General features: G+C 45.6%; 1 protein-coding gene across 1 annotated transcript in view; it reads left to right on the top strand.

Annotated features, from left to right (window-relative positions):
* The window catches only part of MAP4K5 (mitogen-activated protein kinase kinase kinase kinase 5), a 686,515-nt gene that overhangs the window by 84,905 nt on the left and 577,868 nt on the right, over positions 1-23,742 (top strand). Inside the window, exon 2 of the mRNA XM_078659722.1 lies at positions 16,105-16,162. Coding sequence (XP_078515848.1) covers positions 16,105-16,162 — 58 coding nt within the window. The remainder of the gene's footprint in view (positions 1-16,104; positions 16,163-23,742) is intronic.

Here is a 23,742-nt window from a genome sequence, read left to right as displayed (position 1 = left end):
GCTCTGACCAGCCTTACATGTGCACCCAGCAGTGGATGCCTTGATTTCACTTAAGTAGTAGTGTGTTTAAGGGTCATGCCTCATAGGCCCCTGTGGCAGTAAGTCTAATGCAATCACCTGCTGCAATAAGAAAACCAACAAATCTGCACAAAACTAAAGTTCAACAATATTGAGAAAATTCATATAAGAGCACAATGTGTGTTGTGGCTGTAGGAGGTGAGGGGGCAATGCCCAGAGTTTCAATGGACAGGCCACCACTTGTCTCTGATGTAGCTGAACAGACATGCAGGCCGGAGGTGCAAGGAGCTGAATGAGAGGCCACGCTTTAGCCTCCGTGTTCTAGATTCTTACCAAAGCTGTATGGAGCCGACTCGATTCTGTGGGACCAGCGTGCACGTTGTTCCGCACGAGCTGCTCTCTGACCCCCAATAGCATCACAGCACCCACCCCTAGACTGTTCATCGCTACAAGGAGAAATGTTTTTACTTGGGGGTAGTATCAAGGCTACCCCAGTCAATCACCGGCTAGAGCCCGGTTACCTGCTTCTAGCTTACCAGAGGCCTCCGAACATTTGGCACATGGTTATGGGATTTCTTTCTGCTTCCGTGATTGGCTGTAAGCTGCAACATGCCATAGCTCGTACATCGTTTACCATAATTTAATGTCTACTTCTCCATCGGACAATATAGACATTAAATCTACTTGCCCACAATAAAAATCAACCTGTCTCGTGCGTCGGGCAATATGAATGCCATATACTAGTGGGGGGACAGCTAATAGCATGATTTGATTTGATTTGATTTGATTTTAGGTTTTCTAGAGCGCGCAGCTACCCTAGGGCATCCCGGCGCTAAAAGAGAGACCACAGTACTGAGGGAAGGAAGGGTCAGGGAGACTAGCTCAGGGGAAAAGTAGGGTTTTTAGGCGTTTCCTAAACCTGAGGTGGTTATGTTCTTGCCTCAGGGAGAGAGGAAGGGCGTTCCAAAGTTTAGGAGCATTATAGGAGAACAGGCGACCGCCTGTTCTGGCCTTCCTAATTCTAGGGACATTGGCGAGGGAAAGAGAGTTGGATCTTAATTGTCGAGTTGACTGTTGTTGAGTCACAAGTGTCCTAAGAATGGGAGGGCCTTCATTGTGCAGAATTCTATGAGTAATGCACAGGGTCTTGAAATTGACCCTCTCCTTTACTGGCAACCAGTGCAGGCTTCTGAGAGCTGGTTTGGCCGAATTCCTCGCTGAGGTTCCTGTGAGGATTCTAGCCGCCGCATTCTGTGCGCATTGAAGTCTATGGACAACCGAGGCTGGGGCCCCCAGATACAGGACATTTCCATAGTCCAATCTGGAGTTCACGAGCCCCTGCAGCAGGAGTTTCCTGGACTGGAGCAGGAGTAGATGAAGAATCTTTCGAGCCATCTTTATCAGGCCGAAGCAGGTTCCCGCCGTTTTTCTCGCCTGAGTTTTGAAACTTAGATCCTGGTCAACCCATATCCCTAAGCTCTTGACTTCGGATTTGGGAATAGGTGGTGTTCCCATGCATGGTGGCCAAGGAAGGGATGTGGGGATTTTGTTGGAGGTTCCTAAGAGGAGTATTTCAGATTTCTCCCCATTTAGTTTTAACCTTGATTCGCACATCCATTGATGCACCTTCTCCAGACAGCTGCTCAGATTGGACAAGGCGTTGTCTGATTGGTTAAGGGAGACGACAAGCTGGGTGTCATCAGCATACATTATTGATTTAATGCCAAATGGCTTGACAACATCCTCATAGACTCACTCATGGACGCCATCTCGTCTCGTGCTTGTATGACCCCAAACTTCACAATCCTTGGAGACTTAAATCTCCACTTCAATGATGAAGGCAACAAACTCGCCACTGACTTACAAGCCGATTTGGCTTCTCTTAATCTTCATCTACTCAACAATGAACCCACCCATACGAAAGGACGGCTACTGGACCCCATCTTTTCCAACCTTTCCACACTCACTGTACAAACCCCTCTGCCCCTTCCCTGGTCAGACCACTTTTTGGTCCCTTTTAAACTTCAACTTCCAGGCAAATCGTCTGACACCCCCCTCCCTCGAGTCCCTTCTCGTCCCTGGAAAAAACTGGACACAATCTTATGGGATCACGCGCTAACTTCCACTCTACCTTTAGTAGACCCTAATTCCTCGTCAGCTGAAATCCAACTTCATAACTGGATAAAAGACTCCCTTGACTCAGTCTTACCTCTTAAAACTCCCCCTTCCAGTAGGAAATCGTCCAAACTACCATGGTTCACTGGAGAACTCCGTGAATTAAGAAGGAAGGGCAAGAGGCTTGAACGCCAGTGAAGAAAGAACTGGAACACAGATGACAAAAGCGACTATAGAACCCATATTAGGCTTTATAAAAACACATTAAAAACTGCGCAGGCCTCCTACTTTGAGGAGCAAATAGCCTCAGCCGCTAATTCTGCGAAAGAGACCTATCGAATAGTGAAACTCCTCACCAAAATACAAGACCCTCCATCATCCCCAGACGTGGATGGCGCAAAATGTAACCAAATGGCAGATTTCTTTTCGGCAAAAATCGCTAAAATCCTGTCTTCCCTTCCAGCTCCATCTACCGCTCAAGCATTCCTTGGTTCCTCCCCCCTCCAAGACACCCCGAGATTAACCTTTTTCTCCCAAATCTCAACTGAAACGTTTCTCAACGTTTTACAGAAAGTTAAAAGTGGTTCCCCATCAGACCCAGCCCCCATTAGTAAATTGAAGCTAGTTGCTCCCACTATTGCTCCCCTTTTTACTAAGTTGATCAACGCCTCCTTTGAAAACGGTATAGTCCCGGCAAACTGGAAAAAAGCCACAGTCAAGGCTCTCATAAAAAAACCGCACTTAGATCCCACAGATCCTTCCAATTTTAGACCAATTTCATTGCTACCAGCTATGAGTAAAATAGCCGAACGAGTAGCAAATCATCAACTTTCGGAATTTTTAGAGACCAACCATCTTCTCCGCATGTCCCAGGTCGAAGAAGCTAGGGGCATATTGGACGTAGGAGGATCAGTGGCAGTGATCCTCCTCGACCTGAGTGCCGCCTTCGACACGGTGGACCATGCAACCCTTGTCCAGCGCCTTGGTCTGATAGGAGTGGCGGATTCCGCCTTGGCCTGGATCTCATCCTTTCTCAAAGACAGGTCTTTTCAAGTTGCTGACGGGTATTCCATCTCCAATGCTCAGTCTCTTAGGTGTGGTGTGCCTCAGGGTTCTTCCCTGAGCCCCACACTTTTTAATGTTTACATGGCTCCCCTTGAGCATGGATTCTCTTAGTGGCTAGATGCAATTCCTGCACTCTGAAATTTTAAGTTTCTGTGAAATGTTAAATATAGATTATGATCCAAGCAGATTGAATGTCGTATTGTAGTCCTTGCTGGAATGTTTTTTTTTCTGTTCGTGTGTATCCATTTTCTGTGCCAATACTAATGCGTTTAATCTATGACGCCGTTTAAGTTACATTCTGTGCTGTATGTTCACTTACAGTGTCTCCAGACGGTGAGATCGTATGATCTACTTGGCTAAAATGTAGCAGGTTGCCGCGCTAATTCATGACTGTCCCCTTCCACTGTAGCTTATGCGAAGGTCCAGTTACCTGTAACAACTGTTTTGTTCACGTCTCTTTTTTTTTTAGGTCATAAGTCATGTTGAAATCACATTCGCAGAAAACAAAAGGTTACACTAATAATTTAACAGATTTATTATATTCCCCTATGTAATATAGAATCGTACCTTTTGACAAAAAGAAAACTGCATCATTTTATTGCTGATCACCTGCAGAGGTGCTGCCATATTTATTCTGTATCTCCAAAGTCTGCCTGCCATCAGAATTTAGGAAAACTGACTGAATTGATGATCTAATATGATTCACCAAACTGTAATGAAAGTGGATATAGCTTGTAGCGCATAATATTAAAACAATCTAAACTACAGCCTACCATACCAAGGCAAGTCAATAATGTGGTGAGTTGACAGTTGGCTTTTCCTGCCTTTCTCTTATAGGGTATGCCCATTCACATATGTAGGGTATGAGCAGAAGTGTGGGAACACAGCCTGGGTAGGACTCCTGCAGCTGACAACAAATTTGAGTCACTGGTGGCAAATATGTGTGAGGAACTATCATGTTTGTATACAGTTTGAAGAGTATTCTGGATAATAAACTGTAGTGTGATCCGTGCAAGTCACGCCTCCCTGTATTCTCTATAGTCTTTAGTTTTCAAAGGTATTTGCAGTTTTTAGGGTTTCCAGGCTGCCGTGCAAGCACAAGGCCAAATACTGCAGCAGTTTCTGTTGCTAAATTTTGTTGAAACCGCCTCAGAGAAATGGACTTGATAATTTTACCCTGATCCTCTCTTTCACGATATGCTCATCATTAAGTGATTTACTGTTTTTATATGGGCAGTGTGAAATGCTGTCTGGTAAGACACTTGCTGTTGCCAGTGAATCCCAGAAAATTGTGCTTATCCTCGAAATTTGATATTTACAGGGGGTTATGGGTAACCATTTGCTCAGTCTTATATTCTTAAATATTCCCAGCAATCAAGTTTGTGAACATTTTTGTGTTTTGTAGCTATTGGTGGGTGCTTGGTGAATCTTTGTTCAAAAACATACCAATTGTTCACATCTCCATTCAGAAAATCCTAATGGATTCAGTTTTGTCCTGTTCCTATACATTGTAGTATGTCCACCTTGGCATGGGGTGCTTTTTTGAAACCGTGAGTGTTGGTTAGGTTGGTACAGGACCAGGCAAGTGGCCACAGTTGACAGTTCCTGCACATTCTCAAGTTTGGAGGCAGCTGTGCCTCTCCTATAATTATTGCTGCCTAATGTGTTGAACCCGTGGCACTTTTTTATGCTGAATAGTACCAAAAAACATATCAGATGCATATTGGGCTTTCCTTCTCAGATAATGGGGTAACCACCAACCTGACTTTTCTCCACCCCGGTAACAAAAACACCATTTGTGACTAGGGGTTGATGGGGTAGACTTCGGCTTAGGGATTGTGACAGGACTGCAAACCTTGGTGGAAGAGGGGAAAGGCTGTTTTGCCATTGGGTGAAGTCAATCAATATTCTGGGGGGAAAATGGGGTGCACTCCCAAAAAAGACTGTGGTGGCCTGGTGGGATATGTCCTGCTGCTGCATTATGCCATTGCCCAGATCTTCAAGTCAATATTGTGCAGACCACTGAAATGTAAGAGTCTCTTCTTCCCTATCGTACCGCATACGATGCACTGGAAATAAATCTGTGGCTGCCACTGTGGTCAGTCTGCTTCACTGCTGGAGCCAAAAGGCTTTGGTGTCTTCCAGGTTCCTCTTTGATGCTTCCTGGTGTAGCTGGACTGATTCTGTTCTTGGTCTGGGTAGGAGGCAGGCTTGTCAGCAGGCATGGTGGTGGTATACCTGGTCTGAACATGAGTTGCTTCCATGAGAATCCCCTTTTCTGGTGAATGGAGTGTTTGAAATATACCACAAGAGGTTGCACAATGAGATTTATTTATGACATTTTATAGTATGCAGATGTGCTTTGATGTGAATGAGCATTATAGCTGTTAATGAACTGGGTGTTTGAGTATACTTCTTTCTAAATAGTTAAGATTGCCCCGCTCTAAGCTGGATCCATGAGGAAGTATTTTACTTTTCATGTATGTAATGGCTGTCATTGTAGCAAGACAAGTAAAATGATACCGTGGATATGTACATCGTGTGTTCGCTGTAGAGATGTATATTTGATGGTTTAATAACTGCTTGTATAATGACCTTAGTACACACTAGGAAAAACAAACTAATAAAAAAAAGAAAAGTGAGCTGGAGTTAATAATCAATTAAGGGTCCGTTGTTTTCTCTCACTGTCTGAGTATCGGAATTAAAAAAAAATAAAAAAATGGCAGTCTCAAAACTCACAAGGAGCTACAGAGTGTTACTTTTTTGGGTGGAAGAAGTGTCGGCCTGCTCTTTGAGTAACCTCCAACCCGATAGGCAAAGTCTGCTCAGAGCCTGAAATTTCCACGAGTCGGACCCTTCCCCATTCCCCTTGAAAATCTTAGTACTTCCCAGATGGTGTTTCATTGAATTCAGCAGCTGGAACAGGCCCTTTTAGCAATATTATGCTTTTCCAAGAAGGATGACACACTCCACGTAGGTGAATATTTATTCTTCAGCCACATGGTACACAGACCGTCCCCAGGATCGCTCCATCTGCCACCTCAAGAACTTTACAGAACACAGACTTCTATAGAACGGTACATGCTTCTGGAAGGTGGTTAACCAGTGCTACCTTCCATTGGCATGAACCATAACATAATGGCATTGGCTAAACCCACATGAGCTGTTGAGTGCCAACAAGCGAGGGAAGTGTGCTGGTGATCCGGAGACCCTTTGTGGAACAGACACTGGAAGGAGCCATTTGGTTTCCCAATTCTGCAATAGTGCTGAGAAGTGAGGGAAAGGAAACCGCATGAAGGAGAAGGGATGCTAGGAACTGCTGACTTTGCTCCCCTGGAGCATAAGCAAAGATGAAACCCAGGGCAAAACTTGTGTGCATTCTTTGCAAGACTGCAGCCGATACTCATTTCTAAAGCAAAGTAATGCTGTCTTAGGTCTGACATAATGCATAGAAGCAGAGCAAATAGAAATCAGACAAAGGAGCGGTGTTTTTCTTTTCTTCTGTACCATCCAGATCATGAGTGGCCCATGGAGGACGCCGGTCTGATGTGGGTTGAATCATTGATAGCCACGTTGGCTGACCTAAAGAAATCATTAAAGATACTCACAGCTAAAATATCCTATATGAAAAGCATGGTGGGGGAAGTGAATGGTCAGAAGGGGAAACAGATTAGACCAGAGGGTCATGAAAAATGAACCAGTGGTGCAGGAGACAGAATCTGACATATAGAGGAGGAGGAGCCTCTCGTGACTTGGTGTGGGGTTGCTGCTATGAAGGAACTATGGGTCGGCTGTTTGGCGGCGTGGTGGACAGCGATGGTTAGTGGATGAGCGCAGGTGCAGCCTCCCCCCTCTTGGAGCAACTGTCACACCCACCGTCACACCCGCATCATTGCTCTAGCAGCTTTAGCTGCAACAGCTGCTTGAGCGTGCCCATCCCTCCCTTCTTTCCTTACTACATTCTATGACGGCTCACACCCTACAACTAGCAACTCGCAGATGGTAACCCCAACAGTAAAGAGAAGTTGGTGGAGCTTGTGAAATTAGTTTCCACTGTGAGTTGGGTTTAGCTCTTGGGGGGTAGGGGGAGGAGAGGTGGGAAGAAACATCCTGGCTAGGTCTGGGTGCAGCTTGCGACCAGTTGAGCCCCCACTTCCCACCGGCAGAGAAATTCTTCAGGATTGCGTGACTTTTTGCATGCTCATCCCCCCACCCCCGTTGCAACATACGAGGAAGTGAGTGGCATTCAGGGGGAGTGAGGCGGTGCTCCCAGCCTGCCCTTGCCCCCCCCCCTCCATTGTGTACATACAAGGAAAGCAGTGGCACTCGGAGGGGGGGGGTGGTGGTGGTGGTGGTGGTGGGTGGGGGGGGGGTGACGAGACAGCACCTACACATGCAGGAGTAGGACCCCAGTGCCTGCAATTCAATTTTGCCCTAATCACCTGCAAGATAAGCTTCCAAGCCACCTTCTCAGACAGGCATCTGCACTCAGCCCCTCTACGTCATCATAATTAATCAAAATGAGGTCCGACAAGGCAAGAGGTCAGGCCCTGAAGCCCAGCAAGAGAAAGCGGGTGTTGATGATAGGCGAGACTGCGTCAAAAAGGAGAGCCAAGGTTGCAATAGCCAATAACTCCCAACTGAACAATCATGCCAATCTCGACCCGGTCACAGAGAGGGTAGAGCTACGGCAGTGAGCCCACTGGCTGAGAAATCTATGGAAGTTGGTAAAAAAATCCAGATGCTCTAAAGGATTGACCGCACCCTTCAAGGTGACCAAAATATCAGTCATCTTCCAGTCTTTAACTGCTGGAGATGCAAGTGACGGTCAGCGTGTTGAGGCAGAGCGTAATTTTGTCACCAAATTTAGATTACATAGTTACGTGGCACTCTACTTCACAAATAATGGTAACAAGGTGACTATAAGGGAGGAGCCTTCTCAGATTTCTCTGTCTTCCAGAGTAGTGCTCCTAAAAAATGAACTTCTCCCCCCGTGGACCACCTCGGAAGAGCCGGTCACACAAGATCTATGTAGCAACACCTACAAGAGGGTGGATAGTTCAGTACTCTGCCCAGATATCTCCTGCGCAAGGCCGCAAGTTCAGCTTAGAAAGCCTGGAAAGCCCCCAGTACACCTCCTGCCCTTTTCCAGCGTTTAAGGCCATTAAAGTTGTGGGACTGGTTTCGCCGGAGGGCACCATGTGCACTTGTAAAACCTGCCTCACACAGATATCGCAGGGTGGCTGTACAACCCCCCTATCTGGCATCCAGGGGGTATGGTAGGGATAGAAGTGCATAATGGTGGTAACCAAAAGCGTGACTGATACCAACAAGCTGTGGGCAGCTATTCTGAGGTCCTTGCAAGCTACAGTTATGGCCCTTAATTATCATGCCAACAAAATGGATATTCAGGTGAACTTCCTCAATACCATGGCAGACTTTGGGTCAGACATTGATGACAAGCTTGAAAAGCTAAAAACCCTGATCACTCTGGTGCAAGTGAATAAGGATTATGATTTCACCATATGTTCTTGCAAGGAGGTGATCGATAAGTTGGTGTAACTTCCGTTGATCTGTGGAGGAATATTGGGAGAAGTAAAAGCTAACTTTGCACCAAAGGATGCGCATTCAAGCCTCTCTACATATATACTACATTGGATGATTGAATTGCTGCTAGGGCTAAGTTACATCAGGATTCTCCCGGTAAAGGGAAAAGAAGGGACCCATTACCTAAGGACCCCTCGGATAATGGGGCAGGCCAAGTGCTAATACTAAGCCCACAGTGGGATGCAGTCCGTGCACCAAGCCGGTGCCGAGACCCTGTTCTGGCACTTATTCGTCGTACGTAGAGGGAACAGAAGCACTCGAGGAAGAGCGGAAACAAAGCCTGCCCTAAGACTTCTGGCACTGTAATGCCAATTTCAATACAGTCACCCAGGGTGGATGAGGCGAATGTGGAAAGTTCCATCCTATCAGCAGATGGCCTTAGGCCAGGTGAGAATGCCCCAGTTTTCAAGGCAAGGCTGTACCTGCAACTGAGCTAAACTCGCATGGCAAGAAGGGTGCCAAGGATGACAGCCCGACCACAAAGTCTAAGGAAGAGACCGAGCAAACAACAATCAATGAAGACATTATCAATCATGAGCTCAAAAGGTCATTGTCGCCTAGGGCAGTGGTTCCCTGCAAGTGCAGATGGACGCACAGGAGGCCAATGGAGTTCACAATCTCGGCTCAAACATCAGAAAAGGACTATATTGTAAACTGCCCCAGCCCTTCTAGCCAATGGGTCATGACTAGCAGCTTGCCAAGATCGAACGACTCGAGCCGTACATCAGTTAACTATAAAGAGCAGGGGCTCCGATGCCTATAGAACCCTGAATTCAAATCTAGGGGTTTGCAAGATGTTCTAAATCGTGCAAATGTTCACAAACTAATTAGGGCATTACCTGGTCTGAATCATGTAGTATCAGATGATATTCTTTACATTCAGTTCCTGCCAACTAGAGGAAGGCAGATTTCAGAACCACGCTCATTACATTTTCTGTGCCGGATTTCCCAGTACAGGTCTCGGAGAGTAAGAAGCTGCTGAAGAACCAGGTAAGAGAAGTGATCGTGTTCCCAGGGGATTGGTACCCCACCCTCGCTGATAACAGCAGCACCCTGTTAATGTCGTAGATTTTTCATCATCGGTCCTTAGAGGGGTGTGGGGGGGGGGTCATCCTCCTGCTGTACAACCCTCAAGCCTTGCAAAGTACCCAGGATTTACTGTTTAAGTAAATAGAAAGGGAGCTTCCGTAGCGAAGGATCATAAAGATTCAAGAAATCCAGAAAGGCTGGAGCTGGTTGCCGTCTGCTCTATCCTTGACAACACTCAAAGACTGATTAGCAGCTCAATCTAGTGCCAAGGAATTGAGAGGCTTAACTATCTGCTCATGGAATATGGGAGGTCTGCAGTCAGAAATCGAGGATGCCTTCGTAGTGGAATTTCTGAGCTCATTTTATATAATAATGATCCAGGAAACCTGAGCTCAAGCCAGTATCCCCCTCATAGGTTTGTTAAACATAGTACACTGGCACAGAACAACTGCACACGCGGATGAGGAAAAGGTGGCCTGGCTAATTTGACTGTTAAAATCGCAGAATGAACCACAAACCTACCTTGGATTCTGGCCCTGGTCATGGACAGTAGGGCTCAGCAATCAGACCAAACGCTACTGCTTGTAAATGTTTACATTAATCCAAAGAGGAAGCTGCAACAGTGGATACGTTTATTGCAAATATGTTGCAGTTAAAAATTATATGTCAGCCATCATGTTTGTTTGTAACTGGAGAATTTAATTTAAACTTATTTCATCAACCAAGTGAATAGCAGACCGAGGCAGTTGGGTCCCTCCCAGACCAAAGTCTGCCACGCTGTATGAGATGAGACAAGATTGTGGAAAATTAGTAAGAACATGTGAGCTAGCCAGCCTCATCATCCTGAATGGCCGCCTGCCAGGTGACTTACCGCCAACTTTTGACTAGGTCATCCAATAAACCTGTCTCCTCCTACTTAGATTACACGATGGTAAACCATCCATTATACAATGAGATAATGGATTTTAGAATCATCCATCGTCAGGAGAGTGATCAGTATTTGCTGCAATGCTAAATGCTTTTTCAATTAATGTTTATAGTTTTAATTAACAAATAAACTAGAGTTTGACTAACTGACATATAGGGGTGTAAGCAGTTTGACTCTTACATCACTGACATGCCACAAAATATGGCACAGGCATTCCTAGCCAGTATTTTGGGCCCTCCTTTCCCCCTCAGGCAGGAGATGTCTGTTTAGCAGTTGTGAAGTTCCTGAATACAGAGATAATTGGAGGACCTATCTGTGCCTGTCTATGTAAACCAAGCTACAAGATTGCTTGCAATGGGTCCACTGGACATTCAATCTGGCGGCATTGGCAAATCCAGGCTGCAAATTCCTCTGATCAGAGTGGCACTAGGGAAAAACGTATTGGCCTTCATGGATGATAAAACTGGGGCTTTTTCAAAGTCACTTATATACATTTAAAGAACTAGTTAAAACACGAGTGCTCATTAGTGATCCCCCTTTTATATCACAGCTAAAAATGCACATTCGTTTGTCTAAAGTCTTCGAACTGTTTCATAGAAATCCATCATCTGGAAAGCAAGAATGCAGTTTTACTTCACTGTATATCAGAAGTGGTTTGATTAACGTTATTGGCTAAACAAGGGAGCAGTAATTGAAGCGAGAGGGTGACTATACTGTGATATCAGTGGTGATATGTGTTTGTTGGAAAAGGGGAGCTGGCACTACTAAAGGAAGCTCTTGCTGTGGCACTCAACAACTCTTATGTTTTTGAGTGAGCGAGAAATAGGTGTGAGACTCTTGAACTGTGCTAAAAGCTGTTAAAGGCAAACCAGAAATACTGCTGCAGTTTACAAGACATTTTAGTTGTAATTTTGCTTCTTCCTGAAAACATTTGCCAGACAGTTTACCTTTCAGACTTGGTGCATGTAGATATTCCATTCTGGACTTAACAAAATTCTACTGAAACATTTTGGGAAGTTACAAGCTTCCAAGTTTTCGAGATATTGAAGCTGATTCCTGGTTGAGCCTGTTGGGAGCATTTTATGCGCCCACGTCACTGGTACCGATCCGAATACATGATGTTTCCTAACTTGTGCACGACTAGCGCAAGGAGCTATAGTGCAAATGAGTGCCATTTTCAACAGAAACTGCAAACCTACGTGAAGAGACACCGGATTACTTACAGAATGGAGTGATGTCAGCCATGCAAGTTAAAAAATAAAAATAAAAAAATAGTCTTGGTTTGAAGCCAGATTGTTGGCTGTTGTTCAGAACTGCTTGCACACTGATTTTGGGCAACATTTTCTAAATGAAAATGTTGCCCAAAATCAGATTGGTATTTTTTTAAACCATGCATTAAGTATTTGGGAGCTGAATTAAAGTAAGACAATCTAGATAACTTCGGTGCAAGGTAGTTTTACTTCATATTTAATCTAGGAAAAGTCTTATCTTATTCAGGTAATAGAAATCCTTCTAATTATTAGAACCTATTTTACGGTCGACCATACCACTCTGGTCGACCGTGTCGAGAGTATAGGCATCCGAGGCAAAGCTAAAAACCTTCTTGCCTCCTTCCTGGCTAATAGGACCCAGGTTGTTACTGTGGGACCTTTCGAATCCTCCCCCCTGTCACTGCCATGCGGAGTTCCCCAAGGCTCATCCCTTAGTCCGACACTTTTTAACATTTATGTGTCGGACCTTGCCAAAGTCATCAGGGCACATGGGATGAGCCTAACGTCCTACGCAGATGACACCCAATTGGTCCTGGCTGTCAAGAACGATGGGCCACAAAAAGCCAACATGCTCAATCAGGGCATGCAGGCAATTGGGAGCTGGATGGCCCACAATTGCCTGAAATTAAACTCTGATAAATCAGAAGTTGTAATTTTTGGCAATCTTTCACCGGACTGGTCCTCCTTATGGTGGCCTTCATCTATGGGTCAGCCTCCAGACCCGGTCGACAAGGTTAGGAACCTGGATGTCCTGTTCGACAATCGTCTGAACTTCCTACCACATGCAAACCAGATCTCCTCCTCAGCCTTTTACAAATTACGGCTTATTAAGAAAATTCTGCCCTTTCTACCTGAAAATGCTGCCAAAACCTTGGTGAGCGCCCTGGTTCTCTCTACCCTAGATTACTGCAACGCCTTGTTTCTAGGTGCCCAGGAGAGAGTGCTATCTAAAATGCAGGCTATCCAGAATGCGGCCGCCAGGCTTCTAGGGCGAATCTCAAAATACCAACCGGTCTCACCCACCATAAGACAACTTCACTGGCTCCCGGTGAAGAAGAGGATTAAGTTCAAGTCATTGTGTTTGATATACAAGGCCTTACATAATGCCGGACCAGTGTTCTTTACTCAGCACCTAACCCCCTACTGCCCTTCAAGAACACTGCGCTCCTCCAATTCCTCTGATCTGGTAGTTCCCCGAACCAAAACTGTCAACTGGGGTGACAGAAGATTTCTGGTAGCCGCACCGAAACTGTGGAACACACTCCCTCACTCAATTAAGACCAGCACCTCCCTCTGGTCTTTCCGAAAAAGCCTCAAAACCTGGCTTTTTAACCTTTTGATCTTTTAATCTCTGTACTCAGCACCTTCGTGGGTTAATCACCGCAGTCATTTAGCGCCGAGATGCCCTCGGGCCTTCGTTCGCGCTTTACAAATGTTGTTATAAATAAATAAATAAATATTTCCAACTACTTTTGGTCATGAAAATCCTTTTACTTAGCTGCTTTTGTGGCTACTTATGTGTTTTTCATGATCAAGTCCCGTCTGTAATTTGTATAATACCCCTGCCCCCACCCCAGATTGGTTGAGGTGTTCAGGATTGCTGTACTGGTCCATGTAGCCCTGTCTGGTATACGGGAACATTGCCAGGGTATAGAGCTCTTGCAACTGACATCAAACATCCAGTAATGCGACACGAGAACAGAACCTAACATAGAAGAGGCGGGTAATTCTGAGACTATTCCCAGTGAATGAGAACGATTAACAAAGCAAACAAAGGCTAGATAAAGATTGCCTAGAACGGTCGTGCTCAACAGAGGAAACCCAATTAGCTTTGAAAATAATTGTTTACCAAGTAAGTTGTAAGTGAATTTAAGAACATGTGAATAGATTTTGGATGAGCAATGCAAATAAATGTAACTTTGAATCAATAAACACACAATAAAAAGCAAGGGAGTGACCAAATTAATGTGGCACAACCTTTTTTAATTGCACCACATATAAAAAATACACAACGGAGTCCATGTTTTGTTTGCATCTGTGGCTTCTCTGACTACTTGTACAAATCCGTATTTATTTCAAGACCGTTGCGATAACAGCGATCCAGCCTGATGTAGAATCTCAGTCTTTATGTGCAGTGGTCTGAAATCCACATGCTCTGTTAAATTGCCCACAGCAGTAGCCAGCTCAATCAGTTTGGAGGCTGATGTTTTTGCGCCAGGAGGCACTAATCTTTGGAACGCCCCATAGGAAGAGCTCACGTATCATACTAATCCGTAAGATCTGCACATTATTTGGACAACATAAACTAGGGGCTTGATGCCAAGACTGATCCCGGACACCCCGCAAGATATGTTGCCGATCGATCAGCTAGCTCACAGTGCCACCGTAAGCCCCCATAACCTACCAGGGAGTGAATGGTTTCTGGCAACCACTGAACATGACAATCCCGGTACCTCGCGGGTCGTGGAAACAGTACAGGACCTTCGTTCAGTCACTCGTGCTTACTTATTCTTAGAGAAATATACAGAGAATGCACAGTGAGAAGTTTCCAATATTATTTATTGAAATTAGCGTATTCTTGCATAAAATACGTGTGCTGGAATGATTAGTAGACAGAGGCAGAGAAATGTAATTAGATGCACCAAAACCGCAAAGAGTATATATTGTTCCACCATGGTGCTAAACAGTGTATGTATGCAGGCATATTAACAAGGCAGTAATCTAGAGTACTACCATGTAAACCCTACTCTAAGTGTACCTATAGTGTGTGTAGGTGTAGAGCCAAGCACCCCCCCCCCCCAGGGACCACCCAACCCCAATACCTGGTGGAAGAGAATGAGGGTCCCATCATGGTCACAAACTGGATCCCCCTCCCGAGATGTCGGACCGCTGCATGGTGAATTCTCAGCATGTAAGGACCTCTGGTGTCATCTGGAGTGCCTCCTCTGCTAATCTATTGGGATGCTCATCTTTTATAATAAAAAGCAGCCTTGCAATGTGCGTATAGATCTATGATGTTATGGATATGTAGATAGCCCTGTCGCCCCGTGGATGAAATAGAGATGGCGTTTGTACATAGTGCTAAAAGAGACCTTGTACATGATGTTGAGGGCAGTGTGATAATGTGCGAAGCTAGATGTGTAACAAGTTTAGTTTCAGGGAAACTAATCCAACATTGTCGTGAGCGCAAATATGTGAAAAAGCTTACTGCTGAAAAATAGGACAATGTAAGAAATAAGCTGCTTCGGTACTTGGGACTCACTTGGGAATATAACACTACTTGACATTCCTAAAAATTCTGGAAAATACACTGTCATCAGTCAGCATGTCACGATATGAGGGTAGTCCATCGTTTTTATTATGTGAAATTTTATGGAAGACTCCGCCAACGTGACACCATGCTCTGATGGAGCTATAGGCAGGATCGTCCATGCCTCATAAAATTTACAATATTGTATTTTATTTGAATCTTTAAGGTTGTAAATCGACTCATGTGTGGGTAAAACAAGTAATACGAGGAGATTGGGGTAAATATTTTTTTGGGGTGGCCGTAATTCGCTTATCTGCTTTTTTGTAAATAAGTGAAATTATGGGAAAATAATCGAAAAATGACATGTAAATATGCAGCATGAAAATCCGCCGTTTTGTGCTGTATTTTAGTACAAAATGTGTCATCAATTTTTGGAGTGAGCATGCATTTTGCGGTAAAAATGTAGCACACAAATTACAAGTGGTGTGAGGAACAGCTGCTCTTGTTCTGGCAGTTCACTTTTTGTGCACACATGCAGTAAAAGTTTACTGTGATTTTTTATGTAAAATAAGCGTAACACGAAAGTCCCAAAATGACATCAACCTAACTCAAGTGATCTGAAAGAAGTAATAAAAATCGATACAAAAAGGCCTACTTTTTGTATCGATTTTTATTACTTCTATTGCAGTCCTTCATTACCGCGAGATAAGCCACTCGCTAAACTCTCTTGCCAATAACGTACTTTTATACATATGCTTACAAAGTGATTTAAATTCACTAAATTATAGTTTGTTTAACCTACTGTTGTCTTTTTTTTTTAGGCCAGAAATCTACATTCAGGGGAGATGGCTGCAGTTAAAATTATCAAGCTTGAACAAGGTCAGTCTTTTTCTTTTTTTTTTTCTTTAAATTTTATTAAAGAAAAGAAATTATACACAAGGCAATAAAATTGTACAGTTGGACATGCGCTACAAAGGGGGGGAAAACCGCAGAACAATATAACACATAAATCATTAATGCAAAGGGGGGGGCCAGTGAGGAAACAAAAGCAGTGATCACATAAGTTACACAAGACATGGAATGTCGGGTCAGGGGGAGAGGGGAATCTCTGAAGCCTCCACGAATGGAGGCGTACATATGTTACCACGGTAGGAGTTCCACTGGCTCCATATTTTATTCCACTTCCTAGGTCTGCTCCTAGCCACGTATACCGTCTTCTCTCTAAACATGCACCAGTCCATGTTCCCCTTCCATACCGATACCGTGGGCGGCCGCTGGGAACCCCACAACTGCGCAATGTCTCTCTTAGCAATCATATTCTCAAGGGTGCCCACTGCTTCTGTGCCACACTGTAATCATTCGGCTCCCAGACATTCAACAGGCAACGCCTGGCCTCTGGCAGTAATGCCACTCCCGTGACCCTTTCCATCACAGTGTGGACACGATTCCAATACACCACTACCTCCGGACACTCCCAAATTATATGGAGGAAAGTTCCGATCAGTCCACACCCACGCTTTCATAACCCATCCAGTGAGTAACCCATATGAATCAAGCGCGGGCCAGTGACCTATACACGATGTAGGATTTTGAGCTGCACGAGCCGGAGACGGGCCGGGATCGCAACCTCCTTAGGCGAGGACAACGCAGACTGCCAGTCCTCGTCGTCCAACTCCAAGCCGTCACTGGTCCAAACCTCCCTGAGACGCACCAACAAATCCGACCGATCCTTAATCAATTTCTTGTATATCAGAGAAATAGTGCTGTCGGGCACGTAGCCGTCAAGCACCTGATCTTCGAGTGGAGAAGATTCGGGGATGTTAGAGCCTCCAGGAAAAACCGAAGTCAATGCGTGGTGAATCTGTTCATAACGAAAGAATTCCCTGTCACTCAATTCATATTCTGTCTTCAATGCCCCAAAGGTCTTGATTTTACCCTTGACCCAAAGATCACTCACCCTACTGATACCAATCATATCCCATTTTTCAAATCCTTTCGTCTTCCAAAGGCATCCCAGTCTTTCAGATGCATACAACGGAGTCGCTCGGGTCAGTCGATCCCTCCATCCCATTGCCGCATTCGCGTCATGCCACACTCGTACTGCAATCTTAGTAGGTCCCAATAGCTCCCTTCCCGCTGCTTTGGAATATAGCGCCCTATTGTAGTTCCCGCCCGGTAACAAATATTTATCCATCTCAAATGCAGGGTTAAAGGCCGGCGCGTACGTTCCATGATTAATCGCTCCTAGTTGGGAAGCCCAGTAATATCGTCTGATATCCGACAGTGCTATACCCCCATCATACCAGGGGAGTGTAAGCTTAGGAAGGGCAATACGCGGGCGTCCATCCCAGATCAATTGCCTCTGAAGACTCTCCACCTCTCGAAAGTAACTCGCCGGAATAATATCAAATGTATTCTGGAGAGCATATAAAAATCGCGGTAAGGACATCATCTTAAAAAGAGCTGCGCGCCCGAGTGGCGAAAGCGGTAACTTGCGCCAACCCACAACGTCAAGCCATAACCTCCGAAGAGGAGGGAGCAGATTACGTTCATAGCGAGTCACCGGATCCAAAGATCTAAAAATCCCCAAATACTTAAATCCGGTGTGCGAAACCTGGACGGGGCACCCGCGCAGCAGGGAGGGGGCACCACCCGAAAGCACATCTACACAGGACTTGGCCCAATTGATCACTAAGCCAGAATTTCTACCAAACGAGGTGAGCACATCAATCAGAACATTCAGCGATTTTCGAGGGGACGTAAGGTACAACAGAATGTCGTCTGCGTATAGTGATATGCGATCTTCGAATTCCGGGGTCCATTGAATACCCTTCATCGAAGGCTCCCATCGCAACCAGGCGGCCAGAGTTTCATGGCCCAGGGCGAAAAGAAGTGGGGACAACGGACAGCCCTGCCGCGTGCACCTCCCGAGGACAAAGGGTCTAGACACTCGACCATTCACTACCACCTGCGCCAATGGCTCCTCATACAGAAGTTTCACCCAGCCAATGAACCCGGGAACAAAGCCGAACTTCGTAAGAGCGACCCAGAGATATGGCCATTCCAGTGTATCGAAGGCCATCGTAGCGTCCAAGGAAGTCAAAATGGCCGGCTCGCGCAGAAACGCGGCCCTCGCGAGAACACCGTGCAGACGCCTCAGGTTGAGTGCAGTGTTGCGGTGTGGGATAAAACCGGACTGATCCGGGTGAATCAAGTCACCGATTACTTTTATCAAGCAGTTCGCCAACAACTTGGCAAGAATCTTTGGTTCGGCGTTTAAAAGCGAAATGGGCCTGTAGGACGCGCAGCGATCCCTCGGTTTCCCATCCTTATGGATCACCACGATGGTAGCAAGACGCTGATCACGAGGGAGGGAACCGATGTCTCGCGACTCTAGAAACATGTTGCGGAGGTACGGCGCCATTTTATCAGGACGCAACTTGTATAGCTCAGTAGGCAGACCATTTGGACCCATGGCTTTGCCCGAACGCACGGATCGAATAGCAGTAGCCACCTCTTCCGCTGAGAGTGCCGTGCCCATTAGGTCCCTGTCCGCTTCAGACAGGCAAGGCAATGCAATGTCACGCAGCAACAGATGAGTCGTCTTCAGATCGATCAGAAACCGGGGAGTATACAGTTTGGAAATGGTCCGCGAAACACTCAACAATCTCAGTCGGATCAGTCACACACACTCCATCAGCTATCTCAATCACTGGAACCACACGATTTGCTCTCTCTTTTTTATCTAGCCAGGCAATCAATTTCCCTGCCTTATCTCCCACATCATACAGTCTGCCCTGTTGCTCCCTACTCATAACGTTCGCGGCATCCGTAACCAGGGCTTTGTAATCTAGTTGTTTGAGGCTGAGGGTATGAAGCTTATCACGAGTCACTCCAAGTTCCAATTCCCTTTCAAGCTCAGCTATTTCAGTCTCGAAACGGACCACCTCCTCATTTTTACTTTTCTTGGCACCAGCGATTAACGATAGTGCCTGACCACGGATGACCATCTTAAATGCCTCCCACAGTGATACAGAAGAGGACACGGACCCCTCATTTTCAGCAAAATACTGATCCAGGGACTTGATCAACTCTGCACGGGTCTTGGGATTGCGAAGATACCAGGGATTGATCGGAGCGACCCAACCCTCGTTACCCATACCCATAGTGTTCATCTGGAGCCACAGTGGGGAGTGATCTGAGATGCCCCGGGCCAGGTGTCTAATCTCCCTGATAGAGGAGGACTGCGCCGACGGCATCAAAACATAGTCGAGTCTGGAATGACTGCCGTGGGTCCCAGAGTGGAAAGTGTATTGTATCTGGTCCGGGTACATCAGCCTCCAGCAATCTACCAGCCCCAGTGTATCCAAAAACCCACTCAACCAGGACTGTGACCTAGTGAGATCTCTATGGGGGTAGCGATCCAGGGTACCGGAGACAACCGAGTTGAAATCTCCGCCTATTATCAGGATGCCCTCCGGAAGTCCCAACACCACACGCCCAAGATCTGCAAAGGTCGAGGTCTGTAGACCGGGTGGGACATATACAGAGATCAGTGAAACGGTCCTCCCCTCCCATCTCCCGGTGAGAGCGGCATAGCGCCCCCTATCATCAAGAGTCACTTAGTCTATTTCAAGGGGGAGAGAGGTCTTGACTAAAATGCCCACGCCCCTAGAGCCAGAGGTGAACCCAGAGTGTACAGCAAGACGGTATCCCCGCCGATTCATGGCGTGACAAGTGTTTCCAATCAAGTGCGTCTCCTGCAATAACACAACATCAGGGGAAAGGCGTCGCAACAACTGTAGCACTACTCCCCGCTTTATCCTATCCCCCAACCCATTGACATTCCAACACAATAGTTTCAACCCACTACCCCCCATCCCGGAAATGAATGCAGAATCCACCCCATCGCGAACACAATGACCAAATCCAATAAGTAAACAATACGTTGCCTTGAGAAAACATAGAACACACCCAAACACTCCCCTCCACCCCCCAACTTGAACTCGTTACAATACCCCCCACCCTGCACCCCTGCGTTAGACTCGAAAGCCACCCCAACTTGCAGTGTGCCTGTCGCCCTAACATTAAACTAGTCTACAAAAAGAAACCCGGTGGAGGAAAGAGTCCCATGCCCCCCGCCACCCACGGGTATGCAACAATAAATCAGATTAATACGAAAGTCATCGAACCCAGCTGTGCAGTTTGTTAATTGTTCGGAAGTCGGGAACCTTATTGTCATTCTTGTTCCGACACGCCACCCTCTGCTCCACCCAAGTGCTCCGCTCAGTTGCTCCGCTTTGGTAATGTATCTAGCCAGACACTCACTTTCTCGGGACGATTAAAGAAAAATGTCCGGTCCTCATATGTGACACGAAGCCTGGTTGGAAATAGCATCGCATAATTTTAAGTCCATGTCTCTCAATCTTCGCTCCACCCCCTAGAACCCCATCCTTTGTCTCTAGACGAACTGGGTGAAGTCCGGGTAAAAGCTCACCGTTGTATTTTCGAACTTCACGGGGCCGCCCACCATCGATTCCTGCAGGATAGCGTCTCTGTCTCGGAAGTTAAAAATTCTGGTGATGATCGGCCTCGGAGGAGCACCCGGCTTCGGCTTCCCACCAGGCACTCGATGCGCATGCTCCACAGCAAAGAATTTACTCAGTCCCGTGGGGGCGAGATGATTTAGGATGAGGTCCTCCACAAGGAGATCTGCAGTAGGATTTTCCGAGTTTTCAGGGACCCCGATAATACGTACGTTGTTGCAATCGGCCCTATTTTCAAACTCCTCCAGACGACGAGCCATGAGATCATTGGAGGATCGCAGGTTGCCGACCTCTGTCTGTAGGTCGGACACATCGGCCGTGAGGCTGGAGGTCTTCAGATCTAACGATTTGACCTTCTCATTGGTCTTCGACAAGTCCGCTCGAATCAAAGTGACATCGATGGCTACAGTGTCGAGTTTAAGGGCGAGAGCTTCATATTGCTGGCCAATGGAGGTCTTCATATTGGCAATGGCGCCCATGACATCTTGTAGAGTCAAGTCGATCGGCGCGGCTAGGTCTTCCTTAGCCTCTTCCAGGGTCCTACTCGAACCTCCGGGGGACCCCTTGAACAAGGTCAGTCTTAACTTTTAGAATCCACTATTCAATACTTCACGTACAACTCAGCTGTTATAATTTCTAAGTAAAATGCTTAATTCATTTTGGGTGTTTTTCCTGTAAGGGATGTATGTTATGAGCTGCTAGGTAAATAATCTGGTAAACCACCGGAAAAATAAAGTACTCATTGTTTATATTAGCAGATCACAGTGCCGAAAGAGTGCAGTATGATCCCATGACACATCAGAAAAACTGCATTTCTATTATCTGCATCAGATGTATTTTCAGATAAGGTGCAGATTATATGGTTTCTTATGTTTTTTTTTCTGTAACTATAGACTTTAGATAATGGGGTCCTTTTATCAAGAATACGTTTCTTAATTTTGGAAGATTTCCCACTTGAGTTGATATTTAGCAATCTTTTATTTTTGCCAACTAGATTGTTGTAACTCGAACCAAATTTGAGTTTTTTTTTTTAGGTATTACTTGTAGACCAATAAATCTAATACTAATTCATAGCGTCATAGCTCCTTCAATAACCTATTTTAACACCATATGTATCATATATTCATTGACAGTGAAGTTATCACGCTCAGTAGGCATCCTTGATGTTTCATGTATTTTTTTTTCAATTTTATTGACCTTTGTCTGAACGATCGACATAAAGATTGTGCTTGACCAACATTTTTTAAATGTATGTCCCAGACGTTACGTTTATTTCATTACATTAGCAAAACAAAAAAAAGAATGTAAAAAATAGACCCTTCTAGTTTCTGTACGACATCCGTTAATATGGCATTTTTTTTTTTTTTAATCAGTCACCTCTTGAATCCATTCAGAAGTTTATCTATATGGAAAATGTTCCATATTTTTGGAAAAGTGTGACTTTAACTAGTTATTTTGGTAGAACCAAAAGTGACTGTGGGAACATCACCTCTTCTCCGTTTAATAAAAACTGAGCTATCCGTTGAACTTGAGGGGTTAAGTTCCCAAATGTAGGTCTCCCCTAGACCGCACATGTGCAATCTCTTTGAGAAATGTTGTTTACAATCAGTGGGCGTGGCTTTTTATTGGTTTCCTTCACTGTCACTCTTATATGCTTGATTGTATGTTGTCGGCATGTGACAGCTTGTCTTTCTTTTAGTGTGTTGAACTCGCCCATAGAGCATGGCACATGTGCCTGTGTCTTTCAATCGCTTCTCCTGTGGGTGCTACTTTTTTCTTTAACTTGAATAAGTCTTTGCGAATTTATTTCGGCCACATTCTTGTGCTTTAACCAGTCCTCCTAGGCAGCACACCCTGCGTTTTTATTTGTTATATTCTTTCTACCATATTAAATTATTTGCTAGTGCATCGCGCCCAAGTCCAGGGTGTTTTCCCTACTACAAAGGCTGCATATGTTTTCATGTTTGTGCAGTTTACGGTAAATACACACCAGATGATTTGCGCAGAGGACACTTCATTTTTCACTATCTTTTTAGGTCTCGCCTTGGCAGCGCAAGTGCTGCATACGCTGTCTCAGCGAGACATAAAGTAATCTCTATGTGTTGGCAAGGAAGTTTCTCCTGCCGCTTGCCATTTACTGAATGTTGGTATCGCTTTTGTTACCTTTGTTTTGACTGGCTGTTGATGTCCAACTGACTTTCCTGTAGTCCGGAAGCCGCGTCCACCAACTACAGTTTTCGTCCGCACTGTCCGGACTTTTTCTTTGTCATGCGCGTCTCTGACTGATGTAAACATGGCAGTGGCGTATGCGCAAGGAGCCGGTGTGCGCGAGGGGCGGCAGCGCATGCTGCTTGTTTTATTTGCTTTCTTTCAATTACTATATAGGCGTGCTCCGTCCATGTAGCACCTGTATTTTCACCTCTTCCCGTATCAGCCAGACTGGGCGCACTCTTTTCAGAGGAGCCCTTAAATATCTGCACTACCCCGCGCTGATTTATGCGTGACGTTGCAGCAGACATTACCACGCACCCCGTGTCCAACCCTAATTGTCTTGGATTGGCTGTTTTTATACATGCCTCTTCCACCATTGCGGCCCAACTGATCCAGAGTCGGACTGGCGTCTCTACCAGTGCGCTGCATTCAGACAGGTGAGCCCTCTGAGCCCCCCGGGATTTATGCCATGTAACCTTTTCCCTGCACGTCGTATTCTTTTTATGCTCCTTGTTTTGTTTTCCTACACCAGCGCTGGAGCATATACTTGACCTAGAGTGTGCACTTTTTGTCCAATTGACAAGCTTTTTCTAATAATCAATTGAGCTGCCCTTGAGGGACTGTCTTTTTGATATCCTAACACACTTACCTCTGTGACTCGGTCTCGCTGCCTAGGACTCCCATTTCTGTCCGAGTCTGACC

This window comes from Lissotriton helveticus, chromosome 9, assembly GCF_964261635.1.
Source record: "Lissotriton helveticus chromosome 9, aLisHel1.1, whole genome shotgun sequence".
Classification (NCBI taxonomy): Eukaryota; Metazoa; Chordata; class Amphibia; order Caudata; family Salamandridae; genus Lissotriton; species Lissotriton helveticus.
Note: the sequence above shows the minus strand (reverse complement) of the source record. Positions and strands in the feature narration are given on the sequence as shown.